Source organism: Doryrhamphus excisus, chromosome 11 (genome assembly GCF_030265055.1).
Source record: "Doryrhamphus excisus isolate RoL2022-K1 chromosome 11, RoL_Dexc_1.0, whole genome shotgun sequence".
Lineage (NCBI taxonomy): Eukaryota > Metazoa > Chordata > Actinopteri > Syngnathiformes > Syngnathidae > Doryrhamphus > Doryrhamphus excisus.
The window spans coordinates 11,858,479-11,882,054 of record NC_080476.1 but is presented as its reverse complement, the minus strand read 5'-3'; the positions used below and the strand labels follow the sequence as shown (position 1 = coordinate 11,882,054).

General features: G+C 42.2%; 1 protein-coding gene across 5 annotated transcripts in view; it reads left to right on the top strand.

Moving 5' to 3' along the window:
* Window positions 1-8,693: 8,693 nt before the first annotated feature.
* The window catches only part of LOC131138211 (polypeptide N-acetylgalactosaminyltransferase 10-like), a 36,005-nt gene continuing 21,122 nt past the window's right edge, over window positions 8,694-23,576 (top strand). For 4 of the 5 annotated variants that reach the window (XR_009132073.1, XR_009132070.1, XR_009132071.1 and 1 more), the window contains exons 1-3: window positions 8,694-8,946; window positions 18,684-18,786; window positions 20,367-20,505. Coding sequence is in view for 1 of the 5 variants with exons in the window: in XM_058086941.1 (XP_057942924.1) it covers window positions 8,788-8,946; window positions 18,684-18,786; window positions 20,367-20,505 (401 nt within the window). In the remaining 4 variants the exon portion in view is untranslated. Of the gene's footprint in view, window positions 8,947-11,646; window positions 11,694-18,683; window positions 18,787-20,366; window positions 20,506-23,576 lie in introns of all 5 variants that reach the window. The other variant, XR_009132072.1, reaches the window with a different exon arrangement.

Sequence of the window (23,576 nt, the reverse complement as noted above, 5' to 3'; positions counted from 1 at the left end):
TGAGAGCCAAGTTAAAGATTTGTTTTTCTGCACTAGACATTATCCCTGTTTTATTGTTTCATTCTTCAGCGTTGCTAGCTAGGGGCCTGCTCACTTTGCCAGAGAGCATTACTTTAATTGGACCATCATGGCAAGATGTATGGGCGCGATGCACGTGCATGTGCCGTAATAGAACGGGCATATCTTTTTCAGTGTCGCTACAGCGCTGGCCTTTTAAGTGGATGCCATTTCCTGGCCGATGTTGGCTGTCATGTAAAAAGGATCATTTAACTGAGTTATGCAAAAGAAATGTACTGCTGGGTGTTTCAGTCTGCACTTTTCTTTGTGTGCTTTGTTCGCCCCTGCCTGACTAACTGGTGGATTTGGCAGTAAGCAGTATAATTACAGCTGGGGGGGTTTATTACAACTCATTATATATAACAAATTCTTTAAAAAAAAAATCATTTGTCATATATTATGAAGGCTGCACGGCGGTCTGTGGTTAGCGCGCAGACTTCACAGCTAGAAAACGCAGGTTCAATTCCACCCTCGGGCATGTGGAGTTTGCATGTTCTCCCCGTGCAAAAACATGCTATGTTAATTAGCGACTCCAAATTGTCCATAGGTATGAATGTGAGTGTGAATGGTTGTTTGTCTATATGTGCCCTGTGATTGGCTGGCGACCAGTCCAGGGTGTACCCCGCCTCTCGCCCGAAGACGGCTGGGATAGGCTCCAGCACCCCTATACATTTATAGTCAAAAACAGCGCAGACCTCCGCTAATGTTAGCATGCTAAAGCTTAGCATTATGGTGCTAAAGTGCCACATTGATAATGTTAGCATGCTAACATGAGCATGATAACACCTAGCATAAGAGATGTATTTATGTTTGCCTACCAATGCTAAAAATAGCCAAATGAACAAAAAAAAGGCATTCAGGAAACGCATTCAAAACCATTGCGATGATATGTAGTACTTTACACTGGTCACTAGGTATCAGTAGTGCTCCTGTAATGTTCGGTAAGTCACACAAATGCAAGATTTGATCAGGCCTGGATTGCAGAGTTGCAAGCACAATCATGTTGAATAAAACCCATAGATACCATTCATACCAACACACACGAGCATGAGTCGTATGTCTTAAATGGCTTACTTATACTTATTATGTCCACTATATTGGGTAATATAGATGTAAAGGTGGCTATAGGGATGTTATTTAATGTCTAGAGGGCTCTAATAATGTTTAAAAAACACATTTTGAAGGTTCTGAACATGTTTTTTATGGTCTAATTATGAAAATATCCATCCATCTATTTTCTATGCCGCTTATCCTCATTCGGGCTGACGGTGTATGCTGGAGCCTATCCCAGCTGACTTCGGGCGAGAGGCGGGGTACACCCTGGATTGGTCTCCTAATGACAGCAAAAGTCTTATAATTAGGCCATTTCTGTCAAAAACAATCACATTTAAATGCAAGTCGTCAAGCAGATTCCTGTTTCATTTCTAGCAAATTCATGGCCCATTTTTATAGACCCACGGGGTGACCTTAATTTCACAATCACTCCCCATTTGCAGTTTGGAGATAAATATAAATCCCCAGAAAACATTTAGAGATACTCAGCAAACCCAATTACTACAGTAAAAACTCCATTAGTTTAATAACACATTCCCAATGACCTTGGCCCTGCTGCAGAGATCAGAAAGAAATAGATGTGAATGTATATTTCACGCCATCTTACACAAAACGTTATTTTCCATGTTTTATGGACACTGTGTCTCCGCTGTCTATTTATTGGATAAATAATGCCATTGTGTCGTCGGGCTTCAAAATAATCACTCGGATTAGATTTTGATCCAAGATGCAGAGGTTGCTGTTTTTTGTTTTGTTTTTTTGCGAGGGGGACATTTCCAATATTTCCTACATGGAAATTGAAGCAATAAAACACATCAATATGCTAATACTCTGAGAAGCTTTGCGGATGAGATAAAAGACGCGATAAAGAAGCTCCTAGATTCTTTGTAGTTGTTTTTTTTTTTTTTTTTTTTACTCCGAGGCTTACATGTGAGAACAAGCAGAACATTCAATTTTGTGTTTAATCTTCAATAATGCATAATGACAGGTTTGCTTTATTTATGCTGCTGCTCATGTTGGGGTTCAACACAGGGTTATTTGTCTTAGAGTGTATAATAACTACTATCAGAGGATGTTGATATTTCTTCCCATAATGGTATGGATGAAACATGTCTGTGTAATGACTGACATGTTGACACACCCAATGACTGCATTCGGGGCGGGATTTAAACAGAAATGCTAGCCACAGCACTGCGGAAGAATGCAGTTCCTGTCGAATTTTTTTTTTTTCAACATAACATTTGAGACGCAAAGGGGTCATATCATATTTATAAAACTTGTTTTGTATGTCAACATGCTGTATTATTGTTAACTTTGTCATTTGTATACTGACTTGCAATATCACAGTTTTTCAGAAATTAAATTATGATTGCTGTTTTTATTCGTCAAAAAAAAAAATACCAAGAAAATACAAGTGGTATATAGTATTCTGGTCACTAGGTGGCAGTAATGACACAAAACATACCTTACATTACATTCCTCACTGACATGATGGAGTGAAAAAAAGTTATTCTCCCATTCCATGTGGAAGTGGTAATTATTTGGCTTCTTGAGTTTAGAATAGCGCCATAAAAGTTGCACAATGTATACCAAGCAATGACAATAGGGCTCTAATAGAGTTTAAAAAACGTATTTAAAACGTCCTAAACAGGTTTTATTATGCTGTAACTACCAAAATATTCCATTTGTGACACCCTTCCAGTTGTTTTTGTTTGTTTGTCCATTTGTTAGCTAACCAGGACTTCTTCCTGGATTATGGATGACATCATAAGCAACATGGCTGTACCGTTTTTTTTATTATTCATATTATTCTGAAGCAAGAGGAGCAGTTACCTCATGACTCGAACTGAAAGTGTGAAAAAAAACACTATTTCACAGTGTACTTTTTTTCATTTGTACATCTGTTAGCTTGCAGGTTACTTCCTAATTCAGGAAGAAATCTTGTTTGTTAGCATTCTAACTTCCTGGTTCATGGATGACAACACAAGACAATAGGACTGTGCCATTTTTTTTTGTACCATTTTAACCATTCGAACTTGAGTCAAGATGTTTTTTTTTTCCCTTGAGTTAACATTTAACGTCCACAAACGTCAGCATATTTGCCCACAAAAAGATCCCCAAACATGATTTCATGCACAGTGAGTTCCAAATCTCTCTTGTAGCTCTGTCACTCTCACCCTCCATCAAAGCCTTATTTTCACCCCTATTTTTGTTTTTATACTGAAGAGGGTGCTGCTGTTACAAGTAGAGTTGCGCTTTGCTAACTCCATCCGACTGAACGCGGCACAGCGTGGAACTCTTCATCTCTCGCCCTTCCCTCAGTCACTTTCTTTGTCGGCCTCCATTTTATATTTTGCACACACTCTGGATGTAATTATGTGTATATTTTCCAGGAAGGGGGATGCTATCCTTCATGTGACGAGAAGCAATGAGATCACTGATTTTTCTTTATTTTTATTAGATCTAACGATGAAACCATGCATTACAATAATGTATGCATTCGGAAAAACAATCACTTCTTTCAAAATGTCACCGGAGGGATGAAGCGAGTATCTCACGTCCGATGTATTTACATGAGACGGTATTACATTTGCATGTACGAATATCGTGGCCGGCTAAATGCATGCAGTAGGTATTATGTGGCTAAAATGAAATGCATATATGTACAACCATCATTCCGGGCGTATTCCGCTATTGCACTTGAAAGCCTCCGAGACCGGGGATCGTCCTCCCCCGTCAATCAATATGGAAACGATCGCTTTGCTCAGCTTTCACGGGCAAAGAAAAACCACGGGGGAAATGAATGTATAAAGAGGAAGATGGAGTGGGGAGGAAGAAAAAAAATCTCTCATTCATGAATTAATTTTGACCGTATCTTCCCTGCGCCTGAGTGGCTCATATCTCTGCCTAATGTGCTTCCATGCAGATAAGCCTCCGTCAAAATGATAAAAAAAAAAAAAGGACATGAGAAGATCCGTTGAAAGACGGTGAAGGTGTAAGGCGCACTAAATCATCTTACTGGAGTCGAGAAATAATGCTTTCATGGGGAAATTGGGCTCTGTCAGGTTAAAAAGTGGCTGTAAGTCTGTGCTAGATTGAGCATCGCTCCCTTGCTTGATTGCTGTTTTTCAAAAATTTCTTGGTTGACTATGGCCTATTCATTTTTTAGGGTCACAGGAATGCTGGAGGCTATCCCAGCTGTCTTCAAGCGAGAGGCCCACCAGCCAATCACAGGGCACATAGAGACAAACAACCATTCACACTCACATTCATACCTATGGACAATTTGGAGTCAAATGTGGGAGGAAGACGGAGTACCCGGAGAAAACCCACGCATGCACGGGGAGAACATGCAAACTCCACACAGAGATGGCCGAGGGTGGAATTGAACTGCGGTCTCCTAGCTGTGAGGCCTACGTGCTAACCACTCTGGACTATGGCCTATTATTCATCAAAAAAAATTTGGAAAGACAAGTCGTATGTAGGGGCGGCACGGCGGTCTAGTGGTTAGCGCGCAGACCTCACAGCTAGGAGACCAGAGTTCAATTCCACTCGGCGACTCCAAATTGTCCATAGGTATGAATGTGCGTGTGAATGGTTGTTTGTCTATATGTGCCCTGTGATTGGCTGGCCACCAGTCCAGGGTGTACCCCGCCTCTTGCCCAAAAACAGCTGGGATAGGCTCCAGCACTCCCCGCGACCCTCGTGAGGAAAAAGCGGTAGAAAATGAATGAATGAATGAAAAGTCATATGTGGACTGCATGGGAATGGTTAAAACGCAGGCCTCACAGCTAGGAGATCTGAGTTCAATCCCACCCTCGGAGTTTGCATGTTCTCCCCGTGCATGCGTGGGTTTTCTCCGGGTACTCCGGTTTCCTCCCACATTCCAAAAACATGCTAGGTTAATTAGCGACTCCAAATTGTCCATAGGTATGAATGTGAGTGTGAATGGTTGTTTGTCTATATGTGCCCTGTGATTGGCTGGCCACCAGTCCAGGGTGTACCCCACCTCTCGCCCGAAGACAACTGCGATAGGCTCCAGCACTCCCACCACCCTCATGAGGATAAGTGGTTGAAAATGAATGAATGAAAGTCATATGTAGTATTCTGGTCAGTAGGCCTGTGTAATGTTGTAATCTTTACATTTCATGAAGTAAAAGGGGACCAATTGTAGTTAGAATGTTGTATATATTAAATGATGCCAAAGTTTTGGATAATGAGGTTTGTGCAGCCCTGAAAAAGGTTTGGGATGGCTCAAAATGTTCTGTCTCAACAGGCGTGGCAAAACTGCCCCCGTTGTGATGTCACAGAGGAGCGGATTTTCTTATATGGGCGTGCCTGTTAGCCACATAAGCTCTCTGCCCTCTCCTAAGCTCTGCTCCTCTGTTTACTTGCTAGCAAATGGCTCGTATGGCAACTTAGTTGGGTCTCACTGCTGCTCACCGTCATTGTACACAGTCTAAACTCTCCTGTGTTCAACCACATGATAAATTGCTGCAAATTGCACCTTGGGAAAAAAATGTAGTGATTAAATAGCAACCGCTGCATGGCCGTGGAAGCATACAAAAAGTGTCTTCTTCCACTCAGCACCCCAGTCATGGCCGATTTGCCATGTGAAAGTGTAATTCCTTTTTGTGAATTACCACTCGTCGACCTTTGGCGGCATTACAAAAGGGCACTTTCACGCATAAATTCTCCACGGAGCGTTCGTCTGGCTGCTTTATCACCGACTGAATGGAAGCGGAATCACCCTGGGTGTTTCGTTGGAGTCCATATAAGCTGTAAAAGATGCACTTTTGTTCCAAATGTGTTGACTAATGATGTCATTTAGGCTGTTTTATGCAAATATTCAATTCACTTCTATCAGAAATGGCCTTTTTGGTTCATTCCTTGAGCATTTTGGCAAATACTACTCATACTGACGACGATAATAATTATAATGAGTGCCTTTTACACTAGTGGCTACCAAGGTCCCAATTTACTGCATTGGAACGCGACGGTAGAATCCACTTCCAGGAAGTTGAGCTGGTCACTGGCTTGAACGGCAGTGAGGTGAACATTTAATTGGCGCCATTTATTGGCTTCATCTGCGGCAGCAGTAATGCTCATACAGTTGTTTCCCCTGCAGCTGCAGTATGCGTCAAGCTGCCATATTTGTATTGGACTCTGGTTTATGGTTCAATCCGTTACACAGGCTGTTGTAAAACTTGTTGGCACATAATGCATGCACTGTACATTGTATGATTACTCTATGAAATACCAATGGAAGTTGAACTGTTACCAGATTTCCTCAAATCGTACTAGCTTCCACTCTTAACACCCCCATTTTTTTCCACTGTGTCTTTATTGGCTTAGTGATTATGTAGGATTCTGGTCCCACAAAACATTGAGACATTACCTTACGTTACTTTACCATAACACTGCATGAAGTCATAAAGTCAGCCATGGCATGTCCAAAATGATCGAGTGAGATAAGATAAGATAAAATATGCCTTTATTCGTCCCTCAGTGGGGAAATTTGCATTGCACAGCAGCAAGAAAACAGAATCAGTTTAGCAGTACAAAATACACAAAATAAAAAAGAAAAGGTTCTCCTCCCATTAGGTGTGGAAGTGGTAAATTTCATAAATTCCCGGCTAACTGTACTAACTTGCTATGAGCCCCATGCGGCATAAGAGTTGCGCAATGTGGTGTAAATATGAATAATAGGAGTGTAAAGGTGACTATAGGGGTGTTATTTCATGTCTACGAGGCTCTAATAATGTTAAAAACCTCATAATTGGATATGGCAAAAAATATTTGATCGCAGTCATTTCTGGGACCAGTACATTGAAAGAAGAAAAAATATGATGCGGGAGTACGGGTAGGTGACTTCCAGTCAGATGTCTGAAAGGGTACTTGACCGGAAAGTTTGGGAACCGCTGGTCTAGTACTCTCTGCAGTTGAGTAGATAAATGTGATAAATGATACATTTAATATGTTAAATGTGACATTTGTGATCATTATAATAGATATCCTGAGACAAAAGTGAAGCTGTATGCTTTAAATAATTAATACATAAAATTGACCTCTGACCCCTCTCGAGCCACCCTCCACACTCGGTCATTGTCTGAAGTGACACACCATTTGTGTCTTCCACACGACCACTGACACCCAAATCCTCATCCATAGTTCCCATCAAATCCCAAAGCAATCATACGCACACACATGGTTCAACTAGAATGCAGTCTTGGTGTGTCCTCATAGTCGCTCTGGTCCGGCTTCTCATCCCAGCTTTCTGGACACCCAGAAGGAAAAAGCTTATTGGGTTCTCTCCCGGCCCGGGTTGTGACAATTCAATCGCTTCAGTGTCTCCTGACATGAATTATGGATGAATCTCTGAATGGGCTGTGGGATTTATGACTCTTCTGGCTCGTGTTATAGGCTTTGGAAAGAAATCATGGTAATTCACAGAGCATTAGAAGCAGAGGGAAGCCTGCCGTTATTGACTTGATGCAAAATGACTGATTGATTGACCGGCTGTGCTTGCTTGCACCTTGACATGTGGTATGTTTTTTTTTTTTTTTAACTCAGTGGGCCCACATAAGATTCCCACAGTACATATGTTGTACTTACCACTGAAAGTTGACAGCTTCTTTGATTTAACTGTGAAGTCGCTGTGGGAAGTTGAGTGTCTCTCTATTCCCTCTCCCATTGTCCTCTGCGTCCTGATTGGCTCTAAACCATTGTATCTTCTTCGTGCTGCCCGACTAGTTTGCTAGCTTGCAGTCTTTGTATGTTTGTAAGTTTCTCCCTGACAAAACCCACACTGTCCTTGAAGCGTTAGGAGAATCCTAACCTTCACACAAAAATGTTGGCCTTCTTGACATGCTGAGGGAATGTAGAAGTTACGCAGCTAATATATAAATGACCTTCACTTCAGTACTACAGCAATATGTTTTAACGAGGATACAAAAACGCTACAGTACAGCGGAAAGGCACGGTCAGTGGAGTGAAATTTGTGTGATTCACGTCATAATTTGTTGAAACCTGAAACTTTTCGAGTGTTTAAACAAGAAATGTTGATGCCTGTCTGAGAAAAGTGTATAAAGTGTATGGTGATGGGTTATGCAGCCTTAAAACATATATTATACTTCTATTACTATATATATTATACTATTATACTATATATTATACTACTTATCCCTGCAATAAACGAGGGGACGCTGTAATAACAAAAATAATAATACTACAGCTCACTGCTTTTATCTTGTCTTTATTAAATAAATATTGAATTAATGAAGTAAATACTGTATATGAGAGCTGCTTCTAACGGCAGCTTCATAAAGTATGCTCTAAACCTGATTACTACCCATGCAAAATACTAAATATTACATCCATAAACGGAAATATTTTCAAGAATGAATTACTGAAATGGACACTTTAATTTAAATATACGGTTTTTATTTTAAAACGCCCGTTTCCCTGTTTTTAAGCCAAACAGGAAGCGCGTACTCTTGTTGTGAAAGACACGACCGGAAGTGTCGTGTGTTTCCGATTACTGTACTTTGAAAGCGCTCCAGTCAGTCTTCGGCTGTCAGAGTGAAAGTTGTTCTCCGAGGTGGAGGAGAGAGAGAGAGAGAGAGAGCAGCAACAGTAAACGGAGCTTATTTCTTACTTTCGTTTTCTCCGGGAGCGATGAGGCGGAAGGAGAAAAGGCTTTTGCAGTTCGCCGGGGTTCTCATCGCGGCTCTGCTTTTCCTGCCTAACGTGGGGTTGTGGTCTTTGTACCGGTACCGAGTCTTCGACAGCACGCCTGCCACGGTGGACGGACCGTGGGGCATGCAGCAGATCCAGGTGGGGGGGCATGCTCCGGTTGTTTACTATCGTCTTGTAATAGTTTTCCCAGCACGTTTTTAAACATGTAGTAGCTATTCAGCACCATGGAGAGCGCCCATACTCGACAATAGAACATGTTTTAGACACCAAACTCAGCAGCCACATTATTAGGTACACTTTAATGTCATCCATTACTTTCTAAACGTAACAATGCTCCTTTTTTCTTATTGGCAAACAACATTTTAACTAATATGGTTGTAGATTATCCAAATATTTTCATTACCCACACAAGAGTGAAAATATTAGAAAAAGCTGTGAGCATGGTGCAATAATAAAGATATTTGTCATTTACTACATCTCCTACAACTTGGTAGTTTATTAGTGTAGTTATTGACCGTTAGCGTATATATTTGCACGCTCACCAACCTATTGTTTAATCACATACAATGCATGTTCATATTCATGGCTTAATTATAGATAAGACCTCCTACCCTCAACCCTTAGAGTGGCAAAAATGGAGCAAATATGTGCAGGAATCTGTCCCTAATAACCTTTTTAACAGACGAGATCCAATTTTATGAGAGAGAGAGAGAGAAAAATCAGTTGAGACGTGTGGTGGCACCAATTTCATTAACTTCCAGAGAAAAGAACATTTATTTTCCATCCATCCATAGATTGCTTCTTACATCCCTTGTGATTTTTTTGTATAATGGAACTAATTACTTGATATGCCATCACAGCAGAATTGATCCATTTATCAATGGCTCTGCTATTCACAAATGAGCTCCATTTTGTGTTTTTTAAATTAAGTTAAATTAAATATGGGCTTTTAAAAAAAAGGATTTGGCACAATGAGCAATGGAGAAAGTTTTTAAAGTATAATCCTCATAGATTTTACTTTCTTCTGTGACTATTTGTCTTCCCGCTTAGCTTGACAGGGAGTTTGCAGTATGTATAATGAGATGTATCTTGTTTCATCAATGCATTTGGTTCAAATGAACATATTGAATGTTGCAATTTGTTAGTAGCTAAACTCTGCCAAATCCCCATCATGAACTGACAGCAAACATAACTCATGCGTGTGTGCGTGTGTGTTACGTTGGCCGTGGCTCGGAGCAGAAGAGGTGGGATATAAGATAAGATTGGAAACTTAGCGCCCCAGTATGCTACTACCCCGATCCAAAGGCATTCCCAAGCCAGTTGCGAGACTTCCAACGGGTTCTGGGTCTACCCTGAGGTCACCTATCATGCCTTGGACACCTTTCCAAGGGAGGCATCCGGATCAGATGCCCAAGCCACTTCATCTGGTTTCTTCCAGATGACAGTGCTTCTCAGTTTATCTCCCAAGCGAGATCCCAACCACCTTATGGAGGAAACACATTCCGGGTGTTTGTACCCACGATTTTTCCTATCCAAATCTCATGTCGTGTAGTGTAGGAAGTTGCATCGACCTGAAAAATTGAGAGCTTTGCCTTTTGACTCAGTTGTCTCTTCACCACAATGCACCGATGTAGAGTCCGCATCACCGCAGACGCCCTTCCATCCTTCCCTCATTCCATCACTTGTATACATAATTGTACAACTTTAGGGACGTTTGAGTTTAGAGTTCCTCTGTAGGTGTATTTTTGGATAAATTATTTCTAAAGTCTTTGAGGTGCAAGTTAATCCATGTAGAGCAGAGGTCTCAAACACGCGGCCCGCGGGCCAAATGTGGCCCACAGGACACTAGTTTGAGGCCCCCGCCTTGATATGAAAGTTTAATGTTTGTGCGGCCCGCGCAAGTTTGATATGGATGCTGTATGGTATCATGTACCCAGAAAAAATTATTACGTTTGATTAATGTTCATGTTAAAGGTTAAATAACTGTTAATAGTTATCCTCCCTATCCGTGTGGAAGTGGTAAGTTTTTGGCTATTTAAGTTTAAAGGAAATAACTTGAAGGCTACCGTTTAGGTCGCTAGCTCTCTAGTTTGCGAGTTAGCATGTGTCTCAAGTCCCTGCAGTTGCATAAATGTGACCTTAGTCGTGTTTTGTCATGTCTACAGGGCTCTAATAATGCTTTGTTAATTTTAATCTGAAAAAAATAATTTGTCTACCCACCAACTATATGTGGTTTCTTAAGTTTTTATTATTTGCCGTTTTATTATTATTATATTTATTTATTACTGATTGATTGATTTTCTTTATTCTTGATCTTATTATGTGTCGAAAAATAAAAAGTAAGATATTTGAGAACAGTGGAATGTTTTATCAGAGCTTTTCTTGTAGAAAATCGGAACCAAAGCAAAGTTTATTCATTTTTCTGTTTTTAATAAATGCGTTTGTTTTTTTTTTTGGAAAACCTGATGCGGCCCAGCCTCGCCCAGACCCGAGCTCCAGTGGCCCCCATGTAAATTGAGTTTGAGACCCCTGATGTAGAGTATCCAAAGGGCGGGGCAGTGACGCCCCGTACTCTTATTATAATAATAATAAGAGTACTCTTATTATCATTTTTATTGTGCTGCGGAGACTTTAATACTATTTTTGGAGAAAAAAAATCCATCCAAATTCATATAAACGAGGACACTACTGAAGGAACCTCCACCACCCCCCCCTCCCTGACGACAAAGTATATGAATGTCGTTCCACTACATTTCATCTTGCGTATCTGCGTCTCGTCGTATTTAATCCCCTCTGATCTCACTCGGCTGTTTTTTTTTTTCTTCCGTTCCCGCGCAGTGACATCTCCGAGCGAAGCAGACAGAAACCAACAAGGAGAAGAAAATGTACGCTACAAACGTCTCTAACAAGACTTATGTGGGAAAAGGCTGAATGGGATTAGTATATTGATTTTTTTTTTTTTAAGCTACTCCACTGAAGCCTTACCAGCCTGCTGGGATCAGACCAACGTAAAGCGTAGACGCACGTCTTGTTCCTTTCTTTCGTCTAATTTGTCTGTCACAGTTCATAAATCATAAAGCACGATAAAAATTACAATACTGTATCACTGTTGATTATTGTATTTTATTGTTTTGTACAATTTTCAGTATTTTGTAAAACTCAGTTTCCGCGAAGCTCACATCGTCACCAAAGCATTACATTGATATTTTACAATAAAATGAACATAATTTAGAGTTAAACAGTGAATCTAGCTACACCATCTACATCCACATATACAGTAATCCCTCGTTTATCACTTTATAATTGGTTCCAGACCCAACTGTGATCGGTGAATTTCCTTGATGTAGGATCCCTTACCTTTCATTCATTCATTCATTCATTTTCTACCGCTTATCCTCACGAGGGTCGCGGGGGGTGCTGGAGCCTATACTAGCTGTCTTCGTGCGAGAGGCAGTAGGGTACACCCTGGACTGGTGGCCAGCCAATCACAGGGCACATATAGACAAACAACCATTCACACTCACATTCATACCTATGGACAATTTGGAGTCGCCAATTAACCTAGCATGTTTTTTGAATGTGGGAGGAAACCAGTGTACCCGAAGAAAACCCACGCATGCAAACTTCACACAGAGATGGCAGAGGGCAGAATTGAACTCGGGTCTCCTAGCTGTGAGGCCTGCGTGCTAATCACTTGATCACCGTGCAGCCTAAAATAGTAGTAGTGTATTGCATTTTCAAAATTCTATTGTACATCCATCCATTTTTTATGCCGCTTATCCTCACTAGGGTCGTGGGTATGCTGGAGCCTATCCCAGCTGTCTTCGGGCGAGAGGCGGGGTACAGCCAATCACAGGGCACATATAGACAAACAACCATTCACACTCACATTCATACCTATGGACAATTTGGAGTCGCTAATTAACCTAGCATGTTTTTGGAATGTGGGAGGAAACCGGAGTACCCGGAGAAAACCCACGAATGCACGGGGAGAACATGCAAACTCCACACAGAGATGGCCGAGGGTGGACTTGAACTCGGGTCTCCTGCGCAATAACCACCACTGTTGTGCAGCCCCGATCCCTTACCTATAAATCAAATATTTTCATAGTTACAGCATAGAAAACCTGTTTATGTTTCTATATTCAGACATGAAATAACACCCATATAGTCACCTTATCGGTGGCACGGCGGTCGAGTGGTTAGCGCACAGACCTCACAGCTAGGAGACCAGGGTTCAATCCCACCCTCGGCCATCTCTGTGTGGAGTTTGCATGTTCTCCCCGTGCATGCGTGGGTTTTCTCCGGGTACTCCGGTTTCCTCCCACATTCCAAAAACATGCTAGGTTAATTGGGGACTCCAAAATTGTCCATAGGGTGTAGTGTGTGTAGTGTACAGGGTGTACCCTGCCTCTAGCCCGAAGACAGCTGGGATAGGCTCCAGCACCCCTGCGACCCTCGTGAGGAAAAGCGGTAGAAAATGAATGAATGAATGAATAGTCACCTTATCACTCATATGACCTAATATAGTAGACTTAATAATAGAAAATATGTCGTCTAAAATATAAAGTGCCACACACATTGACTGTACTTCCTGTGGTGGCTATTCCCTAATCGCTGTAACGTTCCTGACACTTAGTGACCAGTGTCATTGGCTTTATTAACAAGCAGAGAACACATACATATCTCATGGCTGTATTTCAGAAAATATGATGTTGTAATAGGATGAAGTTTTCAGCATTGATTGATTCGTGTGTGTGTGTGTGTGTGTGAGAGAGAGAAGTGGCCGAAGGTGAGGCATCAGAGGTGTGAGGTGGGCGAGGTAATTGCATCTCTGGGGGTCATCATGGATCTAGCAGCAAGATGAGGAAGTGTAGTGATGTTGGCGGCGGGGTGGGGGAGCGGAACAAAAGAGCGACTGCTATCTCTCAGTAGGTGGTCAGAGAGGCTGAAAAACGAGGAAGTATTGAAACGCTGGTGTATGATTCCGCCTCCTCCTGGGCTTATCAGGCTTACAGTGGGGGGATTTTGTTCCATCCCGAACAAATGGCTTTGTTTGCTCCGCCTCTTTGTTCATCACAACAGATGTGAGGGAGAGTAGACAGAGCGGCGTCGATGCTTCGGGGGGCCCAGCAGTACAGGAAGTCTTTGATGTGACACAAATTTGTTTTTTTTTTTTTTATGGAATCAAATGGGAACAAGGGCGGTGCAGTAGAACAGTAGGTTTCCTGGATTAGTTTGTATGCTATCTTATTAAACTTTGATGTATTATTGGGTTTCTCGTCATCTAACATTTATTTTTGCAATATTAGTCGGATTTAATTCAAATTTCGTAGGTTTAGAACACTACTCCGGATCTCGATAAGAGCCAAAAACGGTATTCACCTCTCTCTCGATGTGCCTGGTGACCGAACTCCTCGCAATATCTCAGAGCTCCCGTTACAGGCCACAAATGGTGCCTTTTTTGTTTAATTTTGATGAAGTTATGACAGTCACCTGGATTACATGTAGCTTGTTATAAATATACAAAAAAATCAGGAGTAATTTTACAATAATTAAGTGAAAATATGAAGAGGAAAAGTTTGTAATTTATGGAGAAAAAAGTCATAATTTTACAAGAATAAAATCATAATATTAAGAGGAAAAACAAATGTCATTTCGGTAGCATAAAGTTGAAATATTAAAAAATATATTATGACAAACAAGCAAAAAAAATGTTGTATTTTTTGGAAGATTAGGGTGGGAAAAAAATTTATATCAAAATATGGAAATAACGTCACAAGAAAATGCAAGAAGAAAGTTGAAATAGTTGGAAAATTAAACCAAAAACATTAAGTAGAAATAAACAAAAAATCTGCTTTAATTCTGTGAGAATAAAGTCAAAATATTAAAAGAAAAAAAGTGGTATTCTAACAAAATCAGCAGCATAAAGTTGAAATATAAAAAAAAAATATTATGACAAACAAGCAAAACAAATGTTGTAATTTTTGGAAGATTAGGGTGGGAAAAAATTATATCAAAATATGGACATAACATCACAAGAAAATGCAAGAAGAAAGTTGAAATAGTTGGAAAATTAAACCAAAAATATCAAGTAGAAATGAAAAAAAATCTGCTTTAATTCTATGAGAATAAAGTCAAAATATAAAAAGAAAAAAAGTGGTATTCTAACAAAATCAGCCGCAATCTGACTACAATAAACTTGTAATGTTATGAGGAAAAATAATGTTGTTTCAGGAGCATAAAGTTGAAATATTAAAGAAAAAAAATGTTTTTTTCAAGTTGAAATATTAAGATATTACATGCCACATTGTAAAAATATAAAATGAAAAGAAAAAAAACAACAACAGCAAAAATCAGCAACAATCATAAAGTGAAAATATTAAGAGAAAAAGGTTGCAATTTAAGGAGAAAATTTAGCATGGTTAGCATGGAGGTTGGGGAACTCTGGGTTCGATTCTCTGTTTTGACTATCTCTGTGTGGAGTTTGCATGTTCTCCCCGTGCATGCGTGGGTTTTCTCCGGGTACTCCGGTTTCCTCCCACATTCCAAAAACATGCTAGGTTAATCGGTGACTCCAAATTGTCCATAGGTATGAATGTGAGTGTGAATGGTTGTTTGTCTATATGTGCCCTGTGATTGGCTGGCGACCAGTCCAGGGTGTACCCCGCCTCTCGCATGAAGACAGCTGGTATAGGCTCCAGCACCTTGAGTTATGAAGCATAAATGATCATTTTTGCTTTCATGCTTTCAAACAGAGCTGATAAAAACCCTCCGACGTGAGCTTTTACAGCATGATCCCATCTTGTCTTCACTCGAATGCTGATGGACGTTTGATTGTAACACCGTGAAGCCTCCTTCTGGTAAAAAAAAATAAACATTGTATTTATTTTCTTCCTTTAAGAGGAGGCTGTTGATGTGTTCCACAAGGCGCTGAGTGGTGTAGAACTTATTCCTTCCCGCCGTGCTGGCTGTATTGTATCTTTTTTTTTCAAGTGCCAAAGAGGCCGAGTGAGGGTCTGGCGACCCTTGTGCACTTTATTTAGCAAGGTCGCAGCAGGAGCGAAAGCGTGAGACTGAAAAGAAAAGATGCGGCGCTTTGATAAAAGCTGCTCTCTCATGTGCTTTTCGGTTGAAATGAAGACAGACCTTGGAATTTTCATCATACGCTTCTTCCAGCTGCCAAATAGGACAGCTGCCTCATCATTCTGAATGATTGTTTTTTTGATTAAAAGGAAGAGAAAAAAAAAATTGAAGGTAGGAACCATAGACCATAGCCAGACCTGCACCCTGCCAGAACGACATCAGCTTCCTCAATGAGCTAAATAACTTCTTCGGAAGGTTTGAGGCTCTGAACAATAACCCTGCGAGGAAGGCTACCCCCCACCCCGATGAACAGGCAGTCAAGTTTGATACTGCTGCTGTGTGGAGAGTCCTGAGGAAGGTCAACGTGCGGAAAGCTGCAGGCCCAGACGCCATTCCAGGACGGGTGATCAAGGAATGTGCAGACCAGCTGGCCCACGTGCTCACAGACATCTTCAACACCTCACTGGCCCAAGCTGTAGTCCCCCCGTGTTTCAAGTCCGCCACAATAATTCCAGTGCCCAAGAAACCATCCATTACATGTCTGAACGACTTTCGGCCCGTTGCACTCACATCAACCATTATGAAATGTTTCGAGAGGGTGGTTAAAGACCATATCACCTCCATACTCCCCCCATCACTCGACCCTTTCCAATTCGCGTACCAGCCAAACCGCTCCACTGAAGACGCCATCTCCACTGCTCTCCACCTGAGCCTGGAGCACCTGGAGAAGAAAAACACCCATGTACGGATGCTGTTCCTGGACTTCAGCTCAGCATTCAACACGATCATCCCCCAGGACCTGGTACGCAAGTTGGAGCCACTGGGCCTCAAGACCTCCCTGTGCAACTGGCTGCTTGACTTCCTCACAGATAGAACCCAGTATGTCAGAGTGGGCGACAACACATCCAGTGTCATCTCCCTGAACACCGGCTCACCCCAGGGATGTGTTCTGAGCCCCCTGTTGTTTACCCTAATGACCCATGACTGTCGCCCCAAGTACAGCAGCAACCATATCCTGAAGTACGCGGACGACACAACAGTTGTGGGCCTCATTCAGGACAACAACGAACTGGCTTACAGGGAGGAAGTGCGACACCTTGTGGATTGGTGCAAGGCGAACAACCTGATCCTGAATGTTGACAAAACAAAGGAGATCATCGTCGACTTCAGGAGATCCAGACCCAGCCACACTCCACTCAGCATCAACGACACAGCCGTAGAAGTTGTGAACACAACCAAGTACTTGGGGGTGCATATCACAGACAACCTCGGCTGGTCACTCCACACCTCCGCTCTGGCGAGGAAGGCACAGCAGCGACTGCACTTCCTGCGGCGGATGAAAAGAGCCTCCCTCTCCCCTCCTATCCTTACCACCTTCTACAGAGGGACCATCGAGAGCCTGCTGACCAACTGCATCTCCGTCTGGTCTGGGAGCTGCAAGGCCTCGGACTGGACGTTACTGCAGAGAGTGGTGAGGACAGCGGAGAAGATCATCGGGACCCAACTCCCCCCCATTAAGGACATAGCAAACAGCCGGTGTGTATCTAGAGCCCATCGGATCTGCTCTGACCCCACACACCCCCAGCATGGACTGTTCTCTCGCCTGGCATCGGGGAGAAGGTTCTGCAGCATCCGCTGTAGGACGACCAGGTTCAGAGACAGCTACTTCCCCCTGGCCATCAGACTGCTGAATGCCAAATAAGCCCCTCTACCTTACTTACATTATTATTATTTATTTAATTATTTAAATTATTTGGGCAATTTACTGTTCACGCTGCACTTTACATTATGTTGTTCATATTTGGTGTCTATTATATCTATTTATTCTCCACATTATTATTATTATTATTATTATTTATTATTACTTATCTTCTTTTGTGTCTGTTATTATATGGGAGCCAGGCAACGACATTTCGTTGGCAATTTCACTACTGTGTTTTTGTGCAATGACAATAAAGGGAGTCTATCTATCTATCTATCTATCTAGAGCCAAAGCCATTTCCTTGCCTGTTTCGGGTAAACGCTGCAGGAGATGGTGTTGCTTTTCAAAGGAAAATATGAACTAGGGACTATAATACCTGTTAAATATCCTGTAACACAGAATATCATAGCAAATCTCAATACATTACAAAAAAAAGAATGAATACTTTTATAACCGTTGGCTATACTACACAATGCAACATAAAGTTTGTTTGACAGTCCATCGGCTTAAAAAAGGTTATTCGCTGAGGATTAGTTGTAGCCGCTTGTGCCCTGGTGTGATGCTGAATGGGAGAGAAATCTAAATTGAATTGAAGTCAGTTGCAGTCAAATGAAAAGGCTTCCTCAAAACGGATGTCCCAGATTAATGTGTCCGCCTTCATTTCCTGCACATTAGCACCAAGTGACTTTGGCATTTTTTTTTTTTTTTTTGGCGTGGATTTTTGGATGTGTGTGCCCTGTGTGTGTGTGTGTGTGACAAACAGTGTGTGCCAGTTTCACCCCTCCACTATGTTCCGCATCTGTTTCTCAGGCAAATATGATATATTTTTCCTCTGCCTACGCGCCGGGTCTTTAAACACACCTCAGCAAAGTTAAACAACTTTTAAAAAAAGTGACACTGTCTTAATCATCGACAGCCGAGTGACTTCGGCAAACAAATCAGTCGTAACCGACTGCATCGATGTCGACAATTAGCTGATGAGGAGACAGAGGCCGAAGGGCCCGCATCGATTGACGTGTGCCACCCCCCCCACTCGACATTTAATTAAACCTAAAACGTCGACTGTGTCAATGCTTCTCCCCCGCAGGGGCTGAACCAGATGAGGAAGGTCACTCAGGTGGGGCAAGATGGCGTTCGAAGGACGGACTGGCATGACTACGACGCGATAAGGAAGGACGCAGCCCGTGTCGGTGAGGAACTTGACTTTATTCATTCATTCGTTCATTTTCGACCGCTTATCCTCACGAGGGTCGTGGGGGGGGGGGTGCTGGAGCCTATCCCAGCTGTCTTTCAGGCAAGAGGCGGGGTACACCCTGGACTGGTCGCCAGCCAGCCAATCACAGGGCACATATAGACAAACAACCATTCACACTCACATTCATACCTATGGACAATTTGGAGTCGCCAATTAACCTAGCATGTTTTTGGAATGTGGGAGGAAACCGGAGTACCCGGAGAAAACCCACGCATGCAAACTTCACACAGAGATGACCGAGGGCCTGCTGTGAGGCCTGCGTGCTAACCACCTTACCACCGTGCAGCCTAAAATAGTAGTAGTGTATTTTTTCATTTTCAAGATTCTATTGTACATCCATCCATTTTTTATGCCGCTTATCCTCACTAGGGTCATGGGTATGCCGGAGCCTATCCCAGCTGTCTTCAGGCGAGAGGCGGGGTACACCCTGGACTGGTGGCCAGCCAATCACAGGGCACATATAGACAACCATTCACACTCACATTCATACCTATGGAAAATTTGGAGTCGCTACTTAACCTAGCATGTTTTTGGAATGTGGGAGGAAACCGGAGTACCCGGAAAAAAACCCACGCATGCATGGGGAGAACATGCAAACTCCACACAGAGATGGCCGAGGGTGGGATTGAGGTCTGCACGCTAACCACACGACCGCCGTGCAGCCCGAACTTGACTTTATTTACTTAGTAATTAAATTTTTATGGCAGAATTTCTCTGAATTTTCTGAACTCCTGTTTCCATTTGTGTCTTAAATGGCTTATTTACTTTTATTGGGTATATACTATATTGGGTAATACAAGTCTAAATGTGAATATAGGGATGTTATGTCAAGTCCAGAGGGCTCTAATAATTTTAAACGCTGTAAATGACTGTAAATGTCACCTAGTGGTGTTTTATGGGTATTGCTGGAAGTAGAAATAGAAGAAATACTACAGTATCATGAGAACACATGGTATGAGTCGGAGCACCATCACCAATAAGAGTTCATACTGTAATTAAAACCAGTTAATCCACTGCGAGCGTCGATTCTGCTTCTCATCTTATCGGGTAACACCACCTTTTGCCCTTTTTATTCTGTACTGAGCAGTCTTTGATTTGTTAATAAGAGATACTTAGCTGCCCAGTGAGCTGGTATCTCAATCCCATTGATTTGCATTAAATAGAACTTGTTCAAATGAGAATGTTGCGAGTGTAAAAAACCACTCTTGGTTTCATATATTTATGTATGAGGTTGAGAAACCTGGAAAGGATGGTAGCAATAACAAAAAAACGAAAGATTTCTTCGACCTTTGATTAGCCCTGAAAGCAATGTGATCCATCCATGCGGAGCAAAACTAAATTAGGATTAGTTCTCTGCAATGAGCTATTAAAACAAGGGCTTGCTTTCCATAGGAATGCAGTCAGATAGTTTCTGCTTAATAGAACAAAACGACCCGCGATTGTAATTTGATGAACTGCTCCGACTGTAGATCAGTGATGAGTGGCTAATGGAAAACTCTTGCTGTTTTTCCACAGGTAACGGCGAACAGGGTAAACCGTTTCTGATGTCCGATGCCCATCGGGTGGACCTGGCTTACAGGGAGAACGGCTTCAACATCTACGTTAGTGACCGCATCTCGCTCAACCGCTCGCTGCCGGACATACGCCACGCAAAGTAAGTTGATGTTTATTACAGTGGTACGGCATCATCGAGAACTATTTTCATATTTCTCAACCATAATTACATAACTGTATTTTCTGGCATCAATATATTTACTGTACATCAATACATTTACATTGTTGCACAAGGCTAAAAATGCATAATTAGGTATAAAAAACATACATAAGTTGCACTGGAGTATAAGTCACATTTTTTGCGGGTAATTTATTTTACAAACTACTTGACCAAAACAGATATTACATCCTCCTGGAAGGCAAGTTCTAACAATAAAACAATAGAGTAAGATATGCTAACACAATGGTTATTCACACTTTTTTCATTTATAAGTCGCAGGAACAGCCAACCTCTGAAAAAAAGTGTCGCAGGGCACATATAGACAAACAACCATTCACACTCACATTCATACCTATGGACAATTTGGAGTCGCCAATTAACCTAGCATGTTTTTGGAATGTGGGAGGAAACCGGAGTACCCGGAGAAAACCCACGCATGCACGGGGAGAACATGCAAACTCAAGGGTGGAATTGAACCCTGGTCTCCGAGCTGTGAGGTCTGCGTGCTAACCACTCGTCCGCCGTGCCGCCCCAATTACAAACTTTTTAAATTAAAAAACAAACAAACCTTAAACTGTATTATGGAAAGCAGGAAGTGAACAAATGTAAATGTTACTGATTGTAAAAGTACTAGATGGAGGGGTAGGATTTAATAAGCTTTGCTTCTTCCTACTCTTTTCCTAATGGTGAACTGATTATGTGATGCATTCAATTGTAATCTGATGCATGTTCAAATGAAATAAAACCATTACATGTCCAGAGGAGAGATAGTGAATATATTGGTAGAAGGATGCTGCGTTTAGAGCTGCCAGGTAGGAAGTGTAGAGGAAGACCAAAGTGGATGTAGTAAAGGAAGTAGTTTGTGAAAGAGAGACAGATGCGGAAGACAAGGTTGGGTAGAGGGGATTAATTTGCTGTGGCGACCCCTTAAGGGAAAAACCGAAAGAAGAATAAGATGATCAGGAAAAAAAATCAGATACTGATATGGCATTTTTATGCTGATATCAGCATCAGATATCCCTAACATTTATTAACTTTGCACCTGATGTAAAACTATTACTTTCTTTGCTTTCGAAGAATCTGCACCCTCTGGTATGCTCCATGACCGTCCTAGAAATAACATTTTGACAAGCTTTCAATCTCCGTTTGTTCTTTTCCATGACAACAATCCTCCCTTGACTCTTCACCTTTTCCTGAAAAGCCGCTTTCAATGCATCCTTGATGGACTGTTATATACCTTGACCTTATGCACCCCTGGTCTCACTCTACTGGTGCTCTGCATAAATTACCAGATATTGTCACACACCTGTCTCCAACCTGCTCGCCCCCCCCCCCACCCCCCGCCCGCCCACTCCTTCCCCCAGGCGTCACCTCTACTTGATTGGCATATTGTCTCTGCGAGTGACACATTAGATTCCTGCACGCCGCCGTGGTTTAATTGAAGCGTACACATACTGAGTGTAAACACTTTTTCCCCCCTGTGGCGCTAGTCTGGATTCACCAGCAGGCCACCTGTCTATCACATCATGCCCCCCCCCAACCCCCACTCACCCAGCCTGGCATTCATATATGAATGGACAACAATGACTCTCATCACATGATTAGCTCCCCCTCGTCGTGTACAAGATGAGGGCTGTAACTCCTCAATGGGGGTGGCTGTGGAACAGCTGTATATAATCGCCGCAAATAATGACTTTACAGCTGTTGCAGGAGCACGTCACGGCCCGATGAGGCGTGTCTGAAGGTCGACATCTGCTGCTGCTGTGTTTGACCCACTTGGCCATTCCACCTTGACAACAAATAGAACTGATTCATTTAACTGAAGGCCGTTCCACACATAAAGATAATCGGGGCTGATTTGGTGTTTTTTTAAATGTGTCATACCAGCTTTACCACACCACAGCCTGTAAAAGTCGGCATTTTTGGGATATTTTGTCAACTAGTGGTGAAGTGTGGGTGTTGCTGATGTTGGATGGTGAATCCGTTACAATTAGGCTGCCAAATATAAATGATAATGACTTTAAATTCTGGTGTATAAGTGTGCTTCGGGCGGCACGGTGGTCTAGTGGTTAGCGCACAGACCTCACAGCTCGGAGACGAGGGTTCAATTCCACCCTCAGCCATCTCTGTGTGGAGTTTGCATGTTCTCCCCGTGCATGCGTGGGTTTTCTTCCGGGTACTCCGGTTTCCTCCCACATTCCAAAAACATGCTAGGTTAATTGGCGACTCCAAATTGTCCATAGGTATGAATGTGAGTGTGAATGGTTGTTTGTCTATATGTGCCCTGTGATTGGCTGGCAACCAGTCCAGGGTGTACCCTGCCTCTCGCCCGAAGACAGCTGGGATAGGCTCCAGCAACCCCCGCGACCCTCGTGAGGAAAAGCGGTAGAAAATGAATGAATGAATGAAGTGTGCTTCGGAGGAGTCATTCTGCGCTTCCTGCATCATGGAGAACCCGCAGAGAGGTGCATCGATATAGCAGCTTTTACCCGGGTCTGCTGGTGGATTTGACAGCAGTGCTGGGAGGTTCTCTGTCGGCGGCGGGACATCACAGGCCTGATTTACCTCGAGGTGGCGGTTGCCAGGAGCGACAACGAAAAAGGGAGAGATTCTGTCAGTTGTGGTGTTGTTCAGTTCCGATTGTGAAGAAGCCAACTTTAGTGGTTTCCGTTCCCAGGAGTATGATGAGGACAGCTGGTAGGCTATTCTTTAACTAGCCGTATTACATACTGTTTAGGAAAAAGCATTCATTCATTCATTTTCACTCGACCGCTGTGCAGCCCAGTAATAAAATTCTTTTTCATATTTAAAAAATGGAATAAAAATATGTAAACTAATACAAATCAAAATACATCTAAATTAATATTTTAAATAATTTTAAAAATTATTATATATATAATGTCAGTGGTTTTTGTTTATTTATTTTTTGGCAATATTCATTCATTAATTCATTCATTTTCTACCGCTTATCCTCACGAGGGTCGCGCGGGGGTGCTGGAGCCTATCCCAGT